Below are 20,822 nucleotides of genomic sequence, written 5' to 3'. Positions count from 1 at the left end.
GAAGTCTCACATCGGGATTACAGTCTTAATCCCCAGTTTACAGATGAGGGAACTGAGGCACAGAGAGCAGGAAATATGATGCAGGATTATCCCACCGTTAGTGATCTGCCAAGCTTCTTCACCTTGGAAAACTGCGCGTGTGTATGTGTGTGTTTGTGTGTTTGCACACATGCATGCGCACGTATGCAGGGTTTCCCTGGTTCAGGCTTGCGGGGGTAACTTGGATCATCTTGAAGCTTTTCATCAGAACACAATGCTCCACTGGTTCTTCAGCTGGTTCCCCATCATTTATTTGTCTTGTTCTCACAACAGTAAGGGTTGTAGGTGGCAATAGCAGGAGGAGGGAATGTGCACATTTTACAGGCAAACAAGTTTACAGGTAAACAAGTAGGTTGGGAATATTTTTTAGTGTATTCGCCAAGCTAGTTTGGAGAGGTAACTTAGTCACCAGCTACACCTCCTTCTCCTTGAATCAGCGCCGCAGATTCTCATCCCTACAAAAGCCCATTTTTCTCAGGAAAAATTTTTGGTAAGAGTATCCGTTATCCATTATAATTTCTTGTGCTGTATATGCCACTGGGTTTTTATTAATTGTACACTTAAAAAGAACTCAGTCCAGGGAGTTCTTACATTACACTCTGCTATGTTTTTTTGCCATTTAAGTAAAAGTAGAATTGAAAATCAAGACAGTGTTTGGCTCCTGATATTCTGAGTTTCGAGGAACAAAATGCTGGTAAGAGCCCCAACATGTATTCCCTCCCAAAAAAAAGGAGTGAGTTAAGTAGGGGTTGTGTTCTCTTCTCCTTCCACCAGTCAATCAATCGTATTTATTGAGCGCTTACTGTGTGCAGAGCACTGTACTAAGCACTTGGGAAGTACAAGTTGGCAACACATAGAGACGGTCCCTACCCAACAGTGGGCTCACAGTCTAGGAGGGGGTGACAGAGAACAAAACCAAACATATTAACAAAATAAAATAAATAGAATAGATATGTACAAGTAAAATAAATAAATAGAGTAATAAATACGTACAAACATATATGCAGGTGCTGTGGGGAAGGGAAGGAAGTAAGGCGGGAAGGAGGGGGCTCAGTCTGGGAAGGCCTCCTGTCTCTATATGTTGCCAACTTGTGCTTCCCAAGCGCTTAGTACAGTGCTCTGCACACAATAAGCGCTCAATAAATACGATTGATTGATTGATTGGAGGAGGTGAGCTCTCAGTAGGGCCTTGAAGGGAGGAAGAGAGCTAGCTTGGCGGATGTGGGGGCAATTCCAGGCCAGGGGGTGTATGGTGGGTGTGTAGCGGGCCAAAAGCAAGTAAAATTGAGGAGCTGGATGTTCCCCAATACTGCAGGTGCGAGATCCAATTTTCCTTCATAAAACCGAGTAACTAAGCAGAAGCCATCATGAGGCCAAAATGAAAGGGTTCTGCTGAAGCCGAGACTAGATGGCTCCATCTTCCCGCCTCCTAAAGATGAATTCTTCCTTTGTCATTGGCAGGCATTGACTGAAAACGTTTGTCTGTGGGGTGTGGTGAAACCAATCCAGTAATCTGTTTTTAATGCCCAACTCCTCCCCTAAACTCCTTGTGGGCAGGGGTCACATTAGAGAAGCAGCGTGGCTCAGTGGAAAGAGCCTGGGCTTTGGAGTCAGAGGTCACGGGTTCAAATTCTGGCTCCGCCACTTGTCAGCTATGTGACTTTGGGCGAGTCACTTCACTCCTCTGGGCCTCAGTTCCCTCATCTGGAAAATGGGGATGAAAACTGTGAGCCCCCCGTGGGACAACCTGATCACCTTGTATCCTCCCCAGCGCTTAGAACAGTGCTTTGCACATAGTAAGTGCTTAATAAATGCCATCATTATTATTATTATTATCGACCAACTCTTTTGGAGTGTACCCTCCCAAGCGCTTTGTACGGGGCTCTCCACCAAGCAAGCGAGCGCTCAGTACATACCAGAGATCAATCGATAACCATCGATAGATAAGCAGTATGGCATGGGGTTAGGGCAGGGGCCTGGGAATCACAAGGTTTGCTGCCATTTGTCTGCTGCATGACCTTGGGTGAGTCACTTAACTCCTCAGTGCCTCAGTTCCCTCATCTGCAAAATGGGGATGGAGACTGTGAGCCCCACGTGGGCTAGGGAGAGGGTCCAACCCAATTTGCTTGTTGCCACCCCAGCTCTTAGAATGGTGCCTGTACAGTGCTCTGCACACAGTAAGCGCTCAATAAATACGATTGATGATGATGATGATGCCTGGCACGTGGCACCACCAACTTGGGCGATCGTGTGCGTGATCTTTCCACGTAGAGCGCTCCTGGGAATTTTTAAATGCCAATATTCCGACCCTTGGCAGTGAATTTGTGTCTGAGCCCTCTGATAAAAGTAGACGGTTTGGGAACCTCTCTGCTTTCTTCTTGCCATTTAGTTGTGCTGTCTTTAACTTTCTCTCTTTTTTTTTTTTTCCCTCTCTCCCGCCTAGCTTTGATTTGAGGAGAAAATGTCCCTCTATGATGACCTGGGAGTGGAGACCAGTGATTCCAAAACAGAAGGCTGGTCCAAAAACTTCAAGCTACTGCAGTCACAGCTGCAGGTGAAAAAGGCAGCTCTGACCCAGGCTAAGGTAAAAAATGATACCTGCTCCAAGTCTGATGCTTGGCTTTTGTTTGTTGTTTTGTATTTTCAAAGTGCTTACTTTGTACCAAGTACCATACCAAGCACTGGGGTAGATACAAGATGATTAGGTTGGGCAGTGTCCCTGTCCCACGCTGGGCTCTGAATCTAAGTAGGAGGGAGTAGGATTTAATCTCTATCTTACAGGTGAGGAAACTGAGGCCCAGAGACGTTAAATAACTTCCCCGTGGTCACACAGCAGACAAGCTCACCTCCTCCAGGAGGCCTTCCCAGATTGAGCCCCTTCCTTCCTCTCCCCCTCGTCCCCTTCTCCATCCCCCCATCTTACCTCCTTCCCTTCCCCACAGCACCTGTATATATGTATATGTTTGTACATATTTATTACTCTATTTATTTATTTTACCTGTACATATCTATTCTATTTATTTTATTTTGTTTGTATGTTTGGTTTGGTTCTCTGTCTCCCCCTTTTAGACTGTGAGCCCACTGGTGGGTAGGGACCGTCTCTATATGTTGCCAACTTGGACTTCCCAAGCGCTTAGTACAGCGCTCTGCACACAGTAAGCGCTCAATAAATACGATTGATTGATTGATTGATTGATTGAAGTGGCAGAGCCAGGATTAGAACGCAGGTCCTCCTACTCCCAGGCCCAGCTGCAAATGTGGTCCCTGCAGCCGCCCTGTCTTAGGAGATGTAGGCACAATCAATCAATCAGTGGGACTTATTCATTCGTAGTTATTGGGCACTTCCCGTGTGCAGAGCACTGTACTAAGCGCATGGGAGAGGGCAGTGCAACAGAGTTGGAAGACACATTGCCTGCCCACAGCGAGCTTTCAATCTAGAGGATGTGTGTGATCACGTGAGCACAGGCATTAGTGGAAAGAATCAGGGTCTTAGGTATCTAATCCTGGCTCTGCCACTGTAAAGGGAGTACTGCATGTGAGGACTCATGAAATGATTAAAGGAAGCACCTTATAAATATGTGGTATTATTAGAGCAGGAAACCTGCCTACCAGTTCTGTTGTATTCCTCTGAATGCTTAGTGCAGTGCTGTGCACACATAAAAAACTCTAAATAAATACCACTGATTGACAGAGAAAGCTTGGAAATGTGGGTGTCTGAGATTATTTTGAGTTATTCTCCCCCTCTAGACAGTGAGCTCCCTGTGGGCAAGGAACAGATCGATCAACTCTACTGTAATAATAATAATAATAATAATAATAATAATAATAATAATGGCATTTATTAAGCGCTTACTATGTGCAAAGCACTGTTCTAAGCGCTGGGGAGGTTACAAGGTGATCAGGTTGTCCCACATGGGGCTCACAGTCTTAGTCCCCGTTTTCCAGATGAGGTAACTGAGGCCCAGAGAAGTTAAGTGACTTGCCCGAAGTCACACAGCTGAGCCGGGGTTTGAACCCATGACCTCTGACTCTAAAGCCCGGGCTCTTTTCCACTGAGCCACGCTGCTTCTGTATTGTTCTCTCTCAATAAGTACAGTACTTGGCACATAGTAAGCGCTCAGTAAATACTGCCGATTGATTCATATTTGGCAAACCTGTGTTAAAGTAACCATGGGGTTTTAAATGGGAGACTTCAATTTTTATTATTCTTTTGGCAACTCCAAGTCCTCACTTTAAACCATATACTGAGACGTTGTTTTTAAATAAATTAATGAGCAAAGAAGCGATCATTTCTGATAGAAAATCAGAAGGAGATCCAGTTTCTTTAGCATCCTCTACACCTGAAACACGTTGTGGGCAGGGAACATGTTTGTTAACTCTGTTGTACTCTCCCAAGCACTTAGTACAGTGCCCTCACATAGTAAGTGCTCAATAAATATCATTGATTGCATTTGAATGTATCTACTTAATTTTGCTTTACCCTGTCGTTATTACCCATCAGAATAAATTTTCACGTTCTTTCAAGACTTTTGAGGTTACTTTTGAGTTTGATTTTTGTTGCCAGTGGAAAAAAAGAACATTACTGCTGAAATCATTTTCAGTAGATTTCTAGAGTTTTCTCGAGGGAAATGAGGATGTGCTCATGTTGGCATCCCTCCCACCCCCGTGACACAGTTCAAGGTTAAGACTCTCCTGAACTGTGTGGATTGTGGAAATGCTTCTTGCATTCTTCAGTACAGCCCAAATCTATGAAGATATTCTATAGGAGAGACTCCAGCTGAGTTTGAAAGATGGAGAGGGAGGTTTCGGTTTTATCTGCACCGAAAATTTATTGCTGATGAAGAAATCAGGCCCGTAGGAATATGAAATGAGTACACATGTTATGCACAACACATGCTTTGGTAGCCAGTATCTTAGGGGTTTTATAATGGCTATAGAATTCGGTTCAGTGTGGACAAATGCATTTCTTCATCTAGCAGAGAAAGGGGCAACAGAATCAAGGCTAACATAATCTGATGAGGCAGGCAGTGTGTACAGGGAATGTGTCTGTTTATGTTGTACTCACCCAGGCTGTTAGTACAGTGCTCTGCACACAGCAAGCTGTCCATAAATGCGATTGACTGGCTGACTAGAAACTCCATTCTGGGCCTGGATGAAGAAAGTGAAGGATAAAGAACCATCATCAATAGTAGGACAGCAAATAGAGCCCAGAGCTCCAGAAGTCCCAGTTTTACTCTTTCAACTAGTACCACACTTACCAGTTGTCGCTGTGGTAATTTTGATGGGGTTGGTTCTGACTGAATCATTTTTAACATGCTGGGTCTTTGCAAAGGGAACGTTACTTTTCTCGAAAAGCAGGATTACATTTAAAAATGTACTGATGGTTAAAGTCAACTCAGGTCTGCCACAGTGTGGGTTTTCACTCTGCATCTACGTTGTAATGTTGTTAGGAAATTAGGGACAAGAAAATCTGGTTTGGACACAGCAAATTGGAGTGTCTTCAGAAACAGTTTGCGAGCATATGTGAGTTTTCCTTAACACGGGGCTTTACAAGAACGCCACCCCCACATTCTAAGAAAACCAGGTAGTTTATTCAAATCTAAAGGCATTGAATTTTTGGTGGGGAAAACCCACAAAACAAAGAAAATTTTAGGTTCAGAAAAGAAACCATCTAGCCAGGCTTTTTATTAACATAAGATCGCTTGATATTGTGTTGCAACCGTTTCTTCTTGGGCTCTTACACGGAGAACCCGCTCTAGGGGTTTTCAGATGCCCCAGTTCCGGAGCTAGTCACTTAGGAAAAATAACATCCGTGCTCATTTCAAGCTATCTTTGGAATTCCACGGGATAAAATGTGTGTTTGCGTAAAGAAGCCTGGTGGAGGCTAAATGTGGAAGATTAAATGCGCGGTTACAGTAAATTGTCGTACCAGGCTAGTGTTCCTACATCCTGAAGTTTCCTTGCCAAAACGAAGCCTGTCTTGTACGTTGTGAATTCTGGGTGACATCAGTGCGTTTTTTTCATGGCTTTTACGTTGTGTTGATTTTAGAGCCAAAGGACCAAACAAACGACAGTTCTTGCTCCAGTAATCGACTTGAAGCGAGGCGGCTCTTCGGACGACCGGCAGATCGTGGATACGCCCCCCCACGTAGCTGCCGGCCTCAAGGTAAATTTGGATCAGACGGAAGCCCCCCTCCGAGGGTGCTGCTCCCTGAAATTTATCTATTTTCCTAAAAAATTTTGCCTTCTGCTTCGTAGGCTCGCTTTTCAGTGACATTTCGTATCTCGCACAGTTCTCTCCAGTGATTTCTAGCGGCTGTCACCCCGTTCTGGGAGACCCTAGACTAGGATGGATACGGTCGGGGGGAGGGCCGCCTTTTGCTTCTGAAAACGGCAACAGCAAGTGGCAGTAAGTGAAGCAACCGCAAACACTGAGTCACTGCTGCTGTTTTGTTGGGTTTGGGGGTAGCGTTGACAGACATTATCCTTGCTGGCTGGGTAGGGATAGTGCCTTCGTGCATCCAATTTGCGGTTGAAGGGAGTAGAAAAGTCTCCACTTTCTGTTCATCAATCAAGAAATCATATTTATAGAGTGCCTGCTACATGCAGAGCACTGTGCTAAGCACTCGGGAAGATACAGAAGTAATAGACGATATGGTCCTTGCCTTCAGGGAGCTTACAGTCTGGCAGGGGAGACGGACACTAAAGTAGGATTTGGAGGGAGTCGAAGGGGATATATGTGAGAGTTAATGTTTCCTTTTGTTGAACCCTCTGAAGTTACAGAGAACTGGTGGCTCTTCTTCCTCTTCCCCAAAATCCTTCTTTTCATGGAACGAATGTGTCTTTGGTTTCTGAAGGTGGTAATTGTACAGGAGTATTGATGTTAGTGGTGGTGTGAAGCAACAGTATTTGAGCACCTACAGAGGGTAATGTACTCTGCTAAAGGGTTGGGAAAGTACATTGGAAATAAAAGGCACGTTCCCTGCCCACACGGAACTGCCAGTCTAATGGGGGAGACAGGCATACTGAAGTTACATATAATCTGAGCTGTAGGAAGAGGGGATTTTTTTTCTCCATTAGGTAAAGGGAACTGGATTTTAGTTTCAAGTAAGAAGGTGAAAGGAAAAAGCGAGAAGTGTGTCCTATGTAGTAACACTTTTTCCCCCCCAAGGATTCCTTGTGCATTGTTTTTTCATGGTGGGCAGGGAAATGTCATACATGTAGCCCCTGTGAATGTTGTGGTAATAGCCATCTGATGTGACATTAACATCCCCTCCTGGAATTTCTGCTCCTTTTCCGCAGGATCCCGTGCCTAGTGGATTTTCTGCAGGAGAGGTTTTGATTCCTTTAGCTGATGAATATGATCCTATGTTCCCCAATGATTACGAGAAAGTAGTGAAACGTCAGAGGGAAGAGCGCCAAAGACAGCGGGAGCTAGAGAGGCAGAAGGAGATCGAAGAAAGAGAAAAGTAAGTTTGAGTCTGGAGTTCTTGACCACCCATGGTTCTCCTCCTTTGAGTCCCTTGGAAAACGTGTTGTTGACCACAAAAATTTGTTTTCAAGTGAAGGAAAGCCCTTGCCATCGAAAAGGAATCTTTAAGTGTCCATTGATTAATCATGTGTTTATAATGGTTCTTAAGCAACATGGCCTGGTGGAAAGATCTTCGGCCTGGAAGTCAGAGAACCTGGATTCTAATCTTGGCTCTGCCACTTGGCTGCTGTGTGACCACAGGCAAGTCACTTAACCTCTCTGGGCCTCAGCTTCCTCATTTATAAAATGGGGATTCACTACCTGTTCTCCTTCCTATTTAGACTCTGAGCCCCGTGTGGGATAGGGACTGTGTCTGACCTGAAGATCTTGTCTACCCCAGAGCGTGCTTTGCACCTAATATGGGCTTAGCAAATACTGCAATTATTATTAAAGGGCAAATGAAGATGAAATGGGACGCTGAGAGCCAGATAACCAGATCTGTGATCCCTTGACCTGCAGCTTAATTTAGATACAGCACCAAGCCCAAGAGACATGAGAGACTACAATTTGGGGGAAAGGCTATTTGGGATGACTTTTGGGATTATTTCCCAAAATAATCAGGTGGGTTGTGTGGGGGTTTTTTATGTGTTTTATTTTTGTTTCTGTTTTTGATTTTTTACCAGCCCCGTCCATTACTGTCACAACCGTTGGGGATGAGTCCCAGTGACCTTCTTTGCCTACAACCCAATTTGGGTGCTTTGACTTGGTGCTTTTTCTTCCATAAACATTAAGATGGAATCAATCAGTGGTATTTATTCAGCACTTACTATGTGCAGAGCAGTGTACTCAGTGCTTGGGAGGATAATAATAGCAATAATTGTGATAGTTGTTAAGTGCTTACTATGAGCCAGGTACTGTATTAAGTGATGGGGTGGATCCGAGCATCCTGTCCCACGTGGGGCTCATAGTCTCAGTCCCCATTTTACAGATGAGGTAATTGAGGCCCAGCGGAGTGAAGGAACTTGCCCAAGGTCCCACAGTAAACAAGTGGCGGAGTCGGGGTTAGAACCCATGACCTTCTGACGCCCAGGCCTGTGCTCTGTCCACTACTCCCTGCTGCTTCTCTTACAATGCAAGAGTTAGCAGACACATTCCCTGCCCACTACGAGCATATAGTCTAGTGGGAGTCACCCTCTGTCATCGTTTGGCATCTTAAATGTTCACTTGTGCTCTACCCTCTACAGGATTTATATAGCCAGGTTAATCCTGGAGTAACTCCCGGAGTAATCCTGGAGTGACATTTAACATGCATTTCTAAGTTACATCCATAGGTGTGGCTCTACAGTTAATTAACAGTATTTATGAAGCATGCACTCAGTACAGAGCACTGTAATAAGGGTTTGAGAGACTATAATAGTAGACATGATCCCACCCTTGGTAGGTCAGTTGGGATGAGAGATGAATCAGGAAAAGCTTCCTAGAGGAAATGTGATTTCAGAAGGACCTAAAAGATGAGGAGAATAGTGGCCTGCCAGATGTGAAGAGGGACAACCTGGGAGTGAATTTAGTATTTATTTCATGATTTATTTTAGCACCAGTCCCAGATGTCATTTAGATTAATGTTATTCATTCAGTCGTATTTATTGAGCACTTACTGTGTGCCGAGCACTGTAGTAGAGCAGTGTAACCCAACCGTGAGAAACCTAGATTCTTTTTAGAGTTTTAAATTCTCAAAACATCACAGGAAAATAGCACACATTTCAAGGTGCAAACACTCAAAGCTCATTCTGTAAGTTGTGGTTAGGCAGGTGACTAGGTAAATATCTTAGAAACATATATTAGAGATTCTTTTAGGATCCTTAATTCTGTTGGAATGGTAATTATTTTAAAAAAAAGCTTTTAACATTAGCACTTTTTTGAGCCAAGAATAAAACTGATCTTCCTTTTTTTCCACTAATTTTTTTTCCCCAAAATTGAAGAAATAACTCCTTTTCATATGTGGTCCATGTTTTATTCCATATTGCTTATTGTTTCACCAAGAGCAAATGCATACAAAAAGATTTTGAGAAAATTAGATTGGTGAAGCCTTTTTGGTGCAGGAAAGTGTCAGGAATTTATTCTACATAAGAACCCTTTTTTTTCCCCAAGGTTTTCATAGCATTTTGTTTGGGATCAACATCAGTCATATGTTTTCAGACTTCTTTCCATCTAGTAGCTATCAATTTGTTGATTCTGGTTTGTCTCCAGAAAAAAATAACAATGCGAATGCTTTCCTTACCATCTCCTGTTATTTTAGGAGACGTAAAGACAGACATGAAGCTAGTGGGTTTTCGAGGAGACCAGACCCGGATTCAGAAGAAGATGAAGATTATGAACGTGAAAGGAGGAAAAGAAGTAAGGAAGGAGAACACAGTAGTTCATTGCGACTCTTTGGATATGGCAAAGCCAGCTGGTTTTCTTCAAGTTCCTGATATAGTTCTCATTTCTGTTGAAAAACGTCTTTCTCACCCGAAACCCACTTGGGAACTGAGTGGTTTCAGACTGGCTAGTCCCCTTCTTGCGACTAGCCTTTTAACTGTATTGAATCCTTCTTTTTAAGCAGTCTAGCCAACCAAGTGGGGCATTTTGGAGTGCAAACTGAAGTTAGAGCATTTCTTTTGTCTGCGCTATCAGTCACTGATTTATAAAACCTCCAGTTACCGGGGCCAGAGTGCTGATACTAGGGAAAGACCAGAAAGCTGGCAGTCCTTTGGCTCAAACAGTGTATGCGTAGATTGGAGGTTGCTGAGGATTTAGGTCTTGTGGTGCCACGTGTTGAGGTCGTAATATACCAAAACCTTTCCAGAGTACGTGGGGATTTAATGTAGGTTTGAAGGGGTATAACCGAATAGTCTTTGTTCCCTATACGTCTGTGCATCACTGTGTCATAGACTGTTGGCTGGTAACAGAAATTCCTCTGCAGTGGATCAGTGGGAAAGAAATCTGACCCAAGGGGCCCTTTGGGAAGAGCAGCAGTTGCGTGGGAATGGGAAAAGAGGGTGGACACAGGCTCCTGGCGCCCAGGTCTCTTGCGAGCCATCCAGCTTCCTCTGCCGCTGCTGCCTTTCAGTCCCCCATCCAGCGTCTTTTAATGAGGCCCTCAGCCTAGTCTGTTTACTTCTCACCCTTAGAGAAACAAACCCAGGCACCCCCTGGTGCAAGTTGCCTGTGGGCAAAAAAAAAGTAGGTGCTGTAGCTATATAAATGTCTACATTGGACTGGGTTTGGGGGTAAGTTGCAGATTTTTCTGTCTTCCACTGTAACGATTGGGTGCTCGATCCTTTGGCGTTCGTTTCCCCGGTGAATACGGCTGAATTCTTTCTGAGGCCCATTTTGTTTGGCTGGGATTCTCAAAGACTTGCAGTCATCCTCGCCGCGGCAGCCCTCGACACCCGGCTCACTGCCCCAGCAGACCCCTTTGGTGCTCTCCCTGTCCACGGACGTGTGACGGGTAAGAGAAGGAGCAGCCGTAGATGCCTGGATTGACTGATGGCTGGCTGGGGATCCCAGGGCAGACCCCTCCCCCTCTCCTGTGCGTGCACGCACACACGTGTCATGGAATAATTGACATGGAAAGGTCATCTGGCAACAAGTTGTTGCCAACTTGTACTTCCCAAGTGCTTAGTACAGTGCTCTGCACACAGTAAGCGCTCAATAAATACGATCGATTGATTGATCTGGTCAAGCCCCTTGCCTTTAGTCAGGGGAGTCATTCAGTGGTATTTATTGAGTGCATGCTGTGTGCACAGCACTGTACTAAGCACTTGGGAGAGTACAACAGAGTTGGTAGCGTTGTTCCCTGCCTGTCAGGACTTTATAGTTTAGAGGAAGGTGATAGTGCCTCCTCCACCTAGGAAGTGGGCATTAGAATGACCAGGGTGTCTTAGTTTGTCGTGGACTAGGTGGTGATATATTACACCCCCCGACATTCCCCCTTTCTCCATCCAATGTAAGTATTTGCAGAAATGGTTTGTTTTGTTCTTCATATTATTTACAAGCCAGTGGCAGGATCCTGGTGCCCAAGAGCTTTTGTTCACTGACATTGTTTGCTTCTGCAGGTATGGGAGGTGCTGCTATCGCCCCCCCCGACTTCTCTGGTGGAGAAAGACAAAGAGCGTACGTACATCTAACTCCTTGCTATTCCACCTAGTCCTTGCCCAGATGGTGAAATTCATAATTTGGGGCCGCCAAATGTTCCCAGTTTCAGGAGGTAGTTCATAACTTTATTTCTGTCGTAATCTTTTTCATGAATAGTCCCAGATTTGGGAGAACAACCTGGGAAGTGCTGCGATGATCTGCCCTGGGACTACCTGAATATTTTGAACTCTGGAAAAGGGTTTTTACCTTGCCTTTTTTACTGTTACTTATTCACGGGCCCTCTTTTCTCCCTCCCCACTATGGTTTTTTTAAAAAAATGTACATTTTCTGATGTTAAACCAAATATCCGGTTTGAGTGTAAGGATAAAATTGAAGCACAGTGGATCAGGGTTTTTTGGGGTTTTTTTTAGTTTTATATGTGAGGACTAAGATCCTTGGATTCAACTTGCAAACAAATGCAACCAATGCCAACTAGGGTCTCCTCAGATTTAAAAATCTGGTTGTCCGAATAGTTTACCTTTTGGTTGCAGCATGTGAACCCTCCACAAGGGGGCGCAGGTTACTGTGATTTAATTAAACTGCGATTTAATTAAACTGCCATCACCCTGAGGGCTGGAAAATCAATCAATCAATCAATCGTATTTATTGAGCGCTTACTGTGTGCAGAGCACTGTACTGAGCGCTTGGGAAGTACAAGTTGGCAACATATAGAGACGGTCCCTACCCAACAGTGGGCTCACAGTCTAGAAACAGTTGAGAAACCACTGAGGACATCCCCCTGCCTCCAGGTAGAGCCAAACTAGCCTACCCGCAAAGAAGTAGTTGCCCGTCTTTCCTTAAACATCATGCAGTCAGTGCACCAACTTCCTGCGGTACTGGGTTCCAGAGTGGCCCAGTCCTCACTTTCAGGAAATTCTGCATAATTTTTAAACCTAAAACCTTGGCTGCAGTTTAAACCTATTATCAGTAAGCATTTATTTTATCCCTCCATATTAACAAAGTGCACTGGGATCATTAATTAGTCATTCCACGTTCCATATTGTGGACATTTCAACCCCGATTTTATAGACCTCCTCCACTCGTCAAATTCCAATAGGAAGCGTAAGCCGTTCAGTTCTCAAATCAAGCCTCCTGGCTTCTTGTCCTGTTTCGGGGGCCAAATCAAATAACCCGTCTCCTAGAGGGATGATATCAAAATTGTAATTTTTCCTGGCCCGGAGCTGAAAGCCTAATGTAGTGAAGCAGCTTTTTGTAACAGCACAAGTCAAGTAGTTGTCCGAAGAATCAACCCTTTGTTGTACAGTGTGATGCTTTTTCTTGTATGTTAAACTTTGGTTAAACTTTTCTTGTATGTCCCCCCATTCAGTTCCCAAAGAGTGTCCGTTCGAAGAGGAGTCAAGACCTCGCTCCCAATCTTCCAAGGCTGCTATTCCTCCCCCAGTGTACGATGAACAGGAGAGACCACGATCTCCAACGGGACCCAGTAATTCCTTCCTCGCCAACATGGGGTAATTATTTGGGATGCACTCACTGTTCATAAGTAAAGCAGTAAAGATTTTTCGGTGTTGTATTTTGTGCAGGTAGGGAGTTTTTTTTTAATGGTATTTGTTAAGCGCTTACTAGTCAGTCAGTTGTATTTATTGAGTGTTAACTGTGTAGAGAACACTGTATAAGCACTTGGGAGAGTACATTATAACAATAAACAGACACATTCCATGCCCACAATGAAGTTCTGTGTGCCAGGCACTGTACTGAGCACTGGGGTAGATACAAGCTAATGAGGTTGGACATAGTCCACGTCTTACTTGGGGCTCACATTATTAATCCGCGCTTTTCAGATGAAGTAATTGAGGCCCAAGAAGTTGGTGGCTTGCCCATGGCCACGCAGCAGACAAGTGGCAGAACCGGGATTAGAACCCAGGTCTTTCTGATATCCAAGCCCATGCTCTATCCACAAGGCCATGCTGCTTCTCTGTCAAAGCCATTTTGTCTTCCCAATCGTCGTTGGCATGAGTGCATTGTTTTTATCTGCAGCAGGAGACTCTAAAGTGGTTTTGATTGAACCATTTGGTCTCCAGAATCAGCCCTTGAGAAGCACATTCCAACCCAGAGGGCTGTGCACGGTACAAACCTGTTGGGCTCCAAGCAAGCCTTTATTTATAAATCTGTTCCAAGACATTATAAGTCAAATGCTGCCCGGTGGACTTAATGTGGACTTTACTTCATTTTCGTGTCACTGGGAAGTGAATGGCCAAGATATTGTGGTTCAGGTGTGGTCCATCCAGGATCCTTAGCCCTGGGTGCCATTTCCGGGGTATCCCACTACGGGCCCTGAGACATTTCAGGACACCCGTGGCTGGGTCTGAGAGCAATTGAAAAAACTCCAGAGTCAATCAGTCAGTCAATCGTATTTATTGAGCGCTTACTGTGTGTGCAGAGCACTGTACTAAGCGCTTGGGAAGTACAAGTTGGCAACATATAGAGACAGTCCCTACCCAACAGTGGGCTCACAGTCTAGAAGGGGGAGACAGAGAACAAAACCAAACATATTAACAAAATAAAATGAATAGATATGTACAAGTAAAATAAATAGGGTAATAAATATGTACAAACATATATACAGGTGCTATGGGGAAGGGAAGGAGGTAAGACGAGAGGGAGGAGGGGGAGAGGAAGGAGGGGGCTCAGTCTGGGAAGGCCTCCTGGAGGAGGTGAGCTCTCAGTAAGTCCAGGTCTTAACGGCATCTGACTCATGTCCCATCTAATGGTAGGGCTATTCGCTAATGGTCCTTTCTGTTGCATTTCAGTCAGGTGGGGCGAGAAGTCGTCGTGGGGGCTGATATTTTAGCCGTGAGGTAGTGTTTTTGTGCACCTCTCGTAATTTGCTGGGAGTCTCCTGATTGACAGCTGCTGCCAGGGTGGCTTACTTTCCCACGTCCCTTCCCACCCTCAGCCTGACGGAAGTCAAGGGTCACCAGAGTAGCAGAGAAGTGAGAGCCAACAGGACTAGGAGGAAGCAAATCATGAATAGCTCCTCGTCCGTGGATATGCTGTCTTTAAGGTTTCTGAGGAGGGTAGCTGGCCCTGAACCATCTTTATAGGTGTTTGTATTTCTAGACATTCCAGCTACTAAGAGGGCAAACCAGCTGGGGCTAGATGTGGCGGAATGTGACCTCTGTCTTTTGAAAAGTGCTTTCTGTTCTAGTCCCTCGTGGTTTAAAAAGCCTCCTCCTCCCCTCCCCACAAGCCCAATATGTTCTACAATGCAATCTTTCTAAATCTTTATTCCGATACTTCCAGCTGAAGAAAGTTACTGTTGAAACAGAGTGGCGGATGCAATCTACTCAATAAAACTTTCCCAATGGTATTTCCACATGCAGGGTTTCTCGTATAAGTAAGACTAGGGTGGCATAATTTCCTCTGGAAAGCACCAGCGTATACTTGGGTCATGTTATCTCGTCAAAAACTTTTAATGGCTTTGGTAATGATGTATCGCCTCAGTGGGAGGAAGTGAATTCCGGCGAAACTGACGGATGCTTTTCACCCCCACAGCGGCACCGTAGCCCACAAAATCATGCAGAAGTATGGCTTCCGAGAAGGCCAGGGGCTCGGGAAGCATGAGCAGGGCCTGAGCACGGCGTTGTCAGTAGAGAAGACGAGCAAACGAGGAGGCAAGATCATTATTGGTGAAGCCATAGAGAAAGGTACACTCTGCCTGCTGACCAAGGAAGGGGTCGTAGGCGGGAGGTGGGGCTGGAGTGAAGGTTGGGCCCTGCAAGCGATAGGAGAGTGACTGATCCTTTTAACAGATGATGAGGAAACTCAAGTGGTAACTTGGTAGTAGGGCCCACCATGTATTGCAGTAGATCTTTCTGCTGAAGCTGTTCTCTTCTCCTGAGTCCTAGGAACAAGAAACGGTCTGGTAGATAAGAGTGAAGAAATGGAATTCAAGGGCCCTGGGTTGACAGGTGTCTTTGAGCAGGACCCTGTAATAATAAAATAATAATAACAATAATAATGGTCTTTGTTTAAGCGCTTACTGTGTGCTAAGCACTGGGGAGATACAAGGTTATCAGGTTGTCCCAGATAGGGCTCACGGTCTTAATCCCCATTTTTACAGATGAGGTAACTGAGGCACAGAGAAATTAAGCGACTTGCCCAAAGTCGCACAGCAAAGTGGCGGGGCTGGGCTCCATGCCTCCATGGAGTTGGCACCCGAAGCTCAAACCCATGAAAATGATCTTCCCCACCCCCATATCTGTCTCTCTCACGCATCTAACTCCATGGTTTCATGGAGGATCACGGGTGGATTTGCATTTAGCCAATTTTCACACCACATATGGCTGGTTTCTTGCCGCTTATTCATTCCCTCGTTGAAATTCTTTTTTTACTCTAGGGTACTCCATTCTGAAATTCCTCGTGAATTTAGTAGCCCCTGGTCTTTGGCTTGTTCTTTGCCGTGTCATTGCCATGTGGACACGTTGATTTGTCTTACACTGTGGGGGTGAGGCGAGGGGAAGCCTGTTGATTTGGGGATCGCTGAACCATTGTGCTTCTCTTGGGTCTGCGCAGTTGCCCAGCTCTTGGTTGAAATGGGAGTAGCCTTTCTGGCCCCTGTGCCTCTGCTCATTCATTCACTCTGTTGTATTAATTGAGTGCTTACTGTGTGCAAAGCACTGCACTAAGCGCTTGGGAGAGTACAGAATAACAATAAACAGACATACTCCCTGCCCACAATGAGCTTTCATTCTAGAGGGAGAGGCAGACATTAATATAAGTATTTTTTTTTAATTTTGCCCTGCCGGGGACGAGTCCAGGTTTTCCTGCCATCCTCGGTTTTATCGGTTCACCCTCCCACCCACCACCGGCACTGATGCCTTAACTGCTGGAGTGGAGAGTAAATGAAATGGCCGTTTTTGGGTGCAGGCCTGTCCTGAAGTGATGCCAGCTTTTTGAGCCCGTGGCCACCCATCAGACAGGGCTCGTGTCATCTGAGGCACTCCCTGCTCTGATCTGGGTTTTATCCCCGACATTATGTTCTGCAGGCTTCTCTAAACCCCTCCCGAACATCGGTTTCCTTGTCCTGCCATTCACCTGAAGAAGTTTTTTGTTCTAGCATGACCAAGGTATTTGGAGCCCCTGGAATAACTAAAAATCGCTTCCAGCTGGCAGCAGAAGCCACTGTTTAAAAACAAATTTAAAGATCACTGTATAAATGTGGCTTAAAGCAAAGGCAGCGGCTTTGGTTATTACATGTGCTGTCAGTGAACAATCGCTCAAGTTCTCAAAGTCACCTCAGGGACTGCTCAGCATTGTTTGTCATGGAACAGGTGATTGGATGTCCTCATTATGGCAGAGAAATGGGCTTTCTATTTGTTCTTAACATGCAGTGTGGTTCCTGTTTTATTGGTACAGATGCTTCCAAGAAATCAGATTCAAATCCACTAACTGAGATTCTTAAATGTCCTACTAAAGTGGTCCTGCTCAGGGTAAGTCAAAAATGGTGCGCCTCATTTCATTTAGGGTTCTGTTGGGAATTATGGAGGGTCTTAAGGTGGCGGGGTGGGGGGGGTGGGTGTTAATTATGTGCACGGACTCTCCATATAACATATGGCCAAGGACTAGGGGAGTAATGCATCATTAGATTGGAAGCTCCCTGTGGGCAGGGGTTGGGTCTACCAATTCTGTCTTGTGCTCCCAAGTACCGAGTATGGTGCCCTGTGCGCATCAATTAATTGAAGTAATAATTTATAGTTGGAGGGTGTTTTTGCTTAAAGCACAAATCAGATGTTAGATGTCAGGACATCAGTCATTTGCTTTCCTAGCCCAAAGCAAACAAGTCATTAAAAGAGGAAATCAGAACAATTCAGGTAAGGTGCTGGGAGGTTTTATGGGTTGAAAGGGATCTAGACCAGCATTTTTGAAGGGATTAGAGGGATATCGGTGGTCGCGATGCTAGGTGCTATTTGGAGGCTTGTCCTCCTTGCTCTACTGTTCAAGTGTGGAAGTCGTTATATCTAGCATTACCTTGGTGTTTTGGTTCCCTTTAGAAGAAAAACGTTCATTTATAGGGTTCCAGTTCAGTTTCCTCAAGGTTCAGCTGAATTACTCTGCTGCTTAAATAGGTCCTGTTGTATCTGTGATGGCAAGCTGGGTCCTTTAAAAAGAGACAGCTTCAACCTTTGGAATAATGCAGTGGTAGAATTTTTCTGTGTCATACCTAGATTCTTTAGCGGGCTGTAATTTGCAAACCTGGCAGTTGGTTGGATTCCGCATTTCAAGGGGCCTTGTTCTCGGGATAGACCTTGTCAACGGTCTTGAATATCTTTTCCTCGTTTTGCTCCCAGAACATGGTAGGGGCTGGAGAGGTCGATGAAGATTTGGAAGGCGAAACCAAGGAAGAATGTGAAAAATATGGCAAAGTCGGAAAGTGTGTCATTTTTGAGGTAAGACTCTCAGATCTTGGGTGACTAGTGATGCCCACTTTCATGCTATCGTTTTGAGAGAGAAAACCCAAACAATGGGGAGGAGGAGATAATCCATTTCTTGCTCTAAATGTTGGGCAGTGTCACCTAGGCTTTTCAAGGACCAGTATTCATGCATTCATTCACTCGTATGGTGGAGCAGGGGCCATGGTGGGGTAGAGGCTGCTCACTGCAGCACTACCGGAGAGCCAGCATGGCCTAGTGGAAAGAGCCTGGAAGCCAGAGGACCTGGGTTCTAATCCTGACTCTGCCACTCGCCGGTTGTGTGACTCTGGGCAACTTTTCTGTGCCTCAGTTTCCTCAAGGTTCAGCTGAATTACTCTGCTGCTTAACTAGGCCCTGTTGTATCTGTGATGGCAAGTTGGGTCCTTTAAAAAGAGACAGCTTCAACCTCTGGAATAATGCAGTGGTAGAATTTTTCTGTGTCATACCTAGATTCTTTAGCGGGCTGTAATTTGCAGACCTGGCAGTTGGTTGGATTCCGCATTTCAAGGGGCATTGTTCTAGGGATAAACATTGTCAACGGTCTTGAAAAATTCTGTAGAATGGGAATCGAATGTCTATTCTCCCTCCTGCCTAGAGTTGTGAGCCCCACGCGAGGCAGGTGCTGGGTCTAATCCGATTATCCTCTATCTGTCCCAGCGCTTAGTACTATGCTTGGCACATAGTAAGCCCTTAACAAATATCACTATTATTATAAGATGGTGGCAAAGTTTTTCAACATGCATCCTCCAGCTTTTTTGCTGTGGGCCAGGCCTGGCTCTTCACATATTTTTCTCTGAGGGGACAGGGAAATAAAAACGTACCCCTTGGGTCCACATGGATATTAAGTGGGTGCTTTAGCAGGCAAGGCTTGACCCTTGAGTGCTCCCTGAAAGTGTTACAAAATTGTCAAGTGTCTACCTGCTTCTTACTCAAAAACCTTGGCTGCTTAAAGTTTGGGGCCAAGGATGATAAGGAAGCAGCGTGGCTCAGTGGAAAGAGCTCGGGCTTTGGAGTCAGCGGTCATGGGTTCAAATGCCGGCTCTGCCAATTGTCAGCTGTGTGACTTTGGGCAAGTCACTTAACTTCTCTGTGCCTCAGTTACCTTATCTGTAAAATGGGGATTAAGACTGTGAGCCCCACATGGGACAACCTGATCACCTTGTATCCCCCCAGTGCTTAGAGCAGTGCTTTGCACATAGTAAGCGCTTAACAAATAACATCATTATTATTATTATTATTTCCTTAGCAGTGGATTTTGCAACGTTTAAGGTGCCAGGATTGATGAAAGCAGCTGAACAAAATAGAAGTTTGCAAGTAGAGAGAGAGTGTGACACACACACAAACACACACACACACACACACACACACACACACACACCTTCCCCCCGCCCCCCCACCACTACCCTTTTATCAGTATAATTGTTTGCATTCCAGATTCCCGGTGCCCCTGATGATGAAGCTGTAAGAATATTTTTAGAGTTCGAGAGGGTTGAATCGGCAATTAAAGGTAAGGTAAATTTATTCTGCCAAAGAAATCTGGGACTTGTTTGGAGTTGGGGAAAAAAAAGAATGTGCTAGGTATGGTTATGAGTATGCAAAACACATTTTGTGATTTTTTTTTTTCCTTAAAAGACTTGTTTTGGTGTTCCTTCAAAACACATGTGTGTTTAATCACTACTTTCTGTTTGCATTCTAGCTGTCGTTGATCTGAACGGGCGGTATTTTGGTGGCCGGGTGGTGAAAGCTTGTTTCTACAATTTGGACAAGTTCAGGGTCCTGGATCTGGCGGAAGAAGTGTGATTTATTTTTTTTAATTATTATTATTTTTAAGAACTTGAGCACAGGCCTCACTGGCCAATCTGACTGCGCTACTGGCCGAGAGCAAAGGGCAGGGTGGGAGGCTGCTGGGCCCCCAGGAAGTGACTCTGTTCAAGGACCCCTTGGACTCGTGTGACCGGATCCTCTCTCCCACCCCCTCCTTTTTTTTATTTTGTGGCTTTTTTTATAGTATAAAACCCTGACAAAAATGAGTTCCATGCCTGTCTGGTTGTCTCTTTGTTTTCAACTACCAGAGTGGATTGCATTTCTTGGTAGCATCTCAGCGTGGTGCTGTCCGATCCCTCAGTTGGGAGGCATTCTGTGTCTGCCTCCTGGAGAGACCCCCCTGTCCTGCCCCCTTTGCCTGCCTCCAACACCAGGCTTTAAAAAAGAACCACAGTAAGTCTCTCTCTTTTTCCCGTCATCTCTCCCAATCCGCTCAAAGCTGAGCTCCTGAGCCCGAGGGTAAGGAATGGGCTCGGCACTCTCCGCCACCGATGAAGAGACCATCCCCCAGGTGGGCCCAGGGTGAGTGTTTTGCAGACAAAAACCTCCGCCGGACAGTGAGAAGAATCGAAAAAGGGTTTGCGTTAGTCACCTGCCGGCGCCCCAGAACAACCCAAGGACACGGGAAGCGTTCGTTGTGTGTGTTTGCACCGGGAAACCGGCGGAACCAAAACCTTCTGCCTCTGGAGGTCCAAGGCGAGATCCAAGTGAAGATCAAAAGTGACAGATTAAGTCAAGCCCCAGCAGACACAACAGGAAGCCACCCTACCTCGGGGCGGAGCCAGGGGCCTGCTTAGGGCTTGGCCTCCACTGGCTACATTTTGTGCAAGATTTCTGAGTCTTGCACAAGATTACCACAGCACCGGCCCTGCCGTTGCATA

At 45.4% G+C, this 20,822-nt stretch overlaps 1 protein-coding gene across 1 annotated transcript in view; it reads left to right on the top strand.

The window, feature by feature from the left end:
- Positions 1-20,153, top strand: part of RBM17 (RNA binding motif protein 17) — a 30,087-nt gene extending 9,934 nt beyond the window's left edge. Inside the window, 12 exon segments of the mRNA XM_038741450.1 lie at positions 2,483-2,623; positions 6,089-6,205; positions 7,342-7,508; positions 9,807-9,904; positions 11,608-11,630; positions 11,632-11,665; positions 13,014-13,155; positions 15,200-15,351; positions 17,063-17,136; positions 17,995-18,093; positions 19,552-19,624; positions 19,814-20,153. Of these exon segments, the coding sequence (XP_038597378.1) occupies positions 2,501-2,623; positions 6,089-6,205; positions 7,342-7,508; positions 9,807-9,904; positions 11,608-11,630; positions 11,632-11,665; positions 13,014-13,155; positions 15,200-15,351; positions 17,063-17,136; positions 17,995-18,093; positions 19,552-19,624; positions 19,814-19,917 (1,206 nt within the window). The 5' untranslated portion in view covers positions 2,483-2,500 and the 3' untranslated portion in view covers positions 19,918-20,153.
- Positions 20,154-20,822: the final 669 nt, after the last annotated feature.

Source organism: Tachyglossus aculeatus (genome assembly GCF_015852505.1).
Source record: "Tachyglossus aculeatus isolate mTacAcu1 chromosome 12 unlocalized genomic scaffold, mTacAcu1.pri SUPER_6_unloc_1, whole genome shotgun sequence".
Classification (NCBI taxonomy): domain Eukaryota; kingdom Metazoa; phylum Chordata; class Mammalia; order Monotremata; family Tachyglossidae; genus Tachyglossus; species Tachyglossus aculeatus.
Note: the sequence above shows the minus strand (reverse complement) of the source record. Positions and strands in the feature narration are given on the sequence as shown.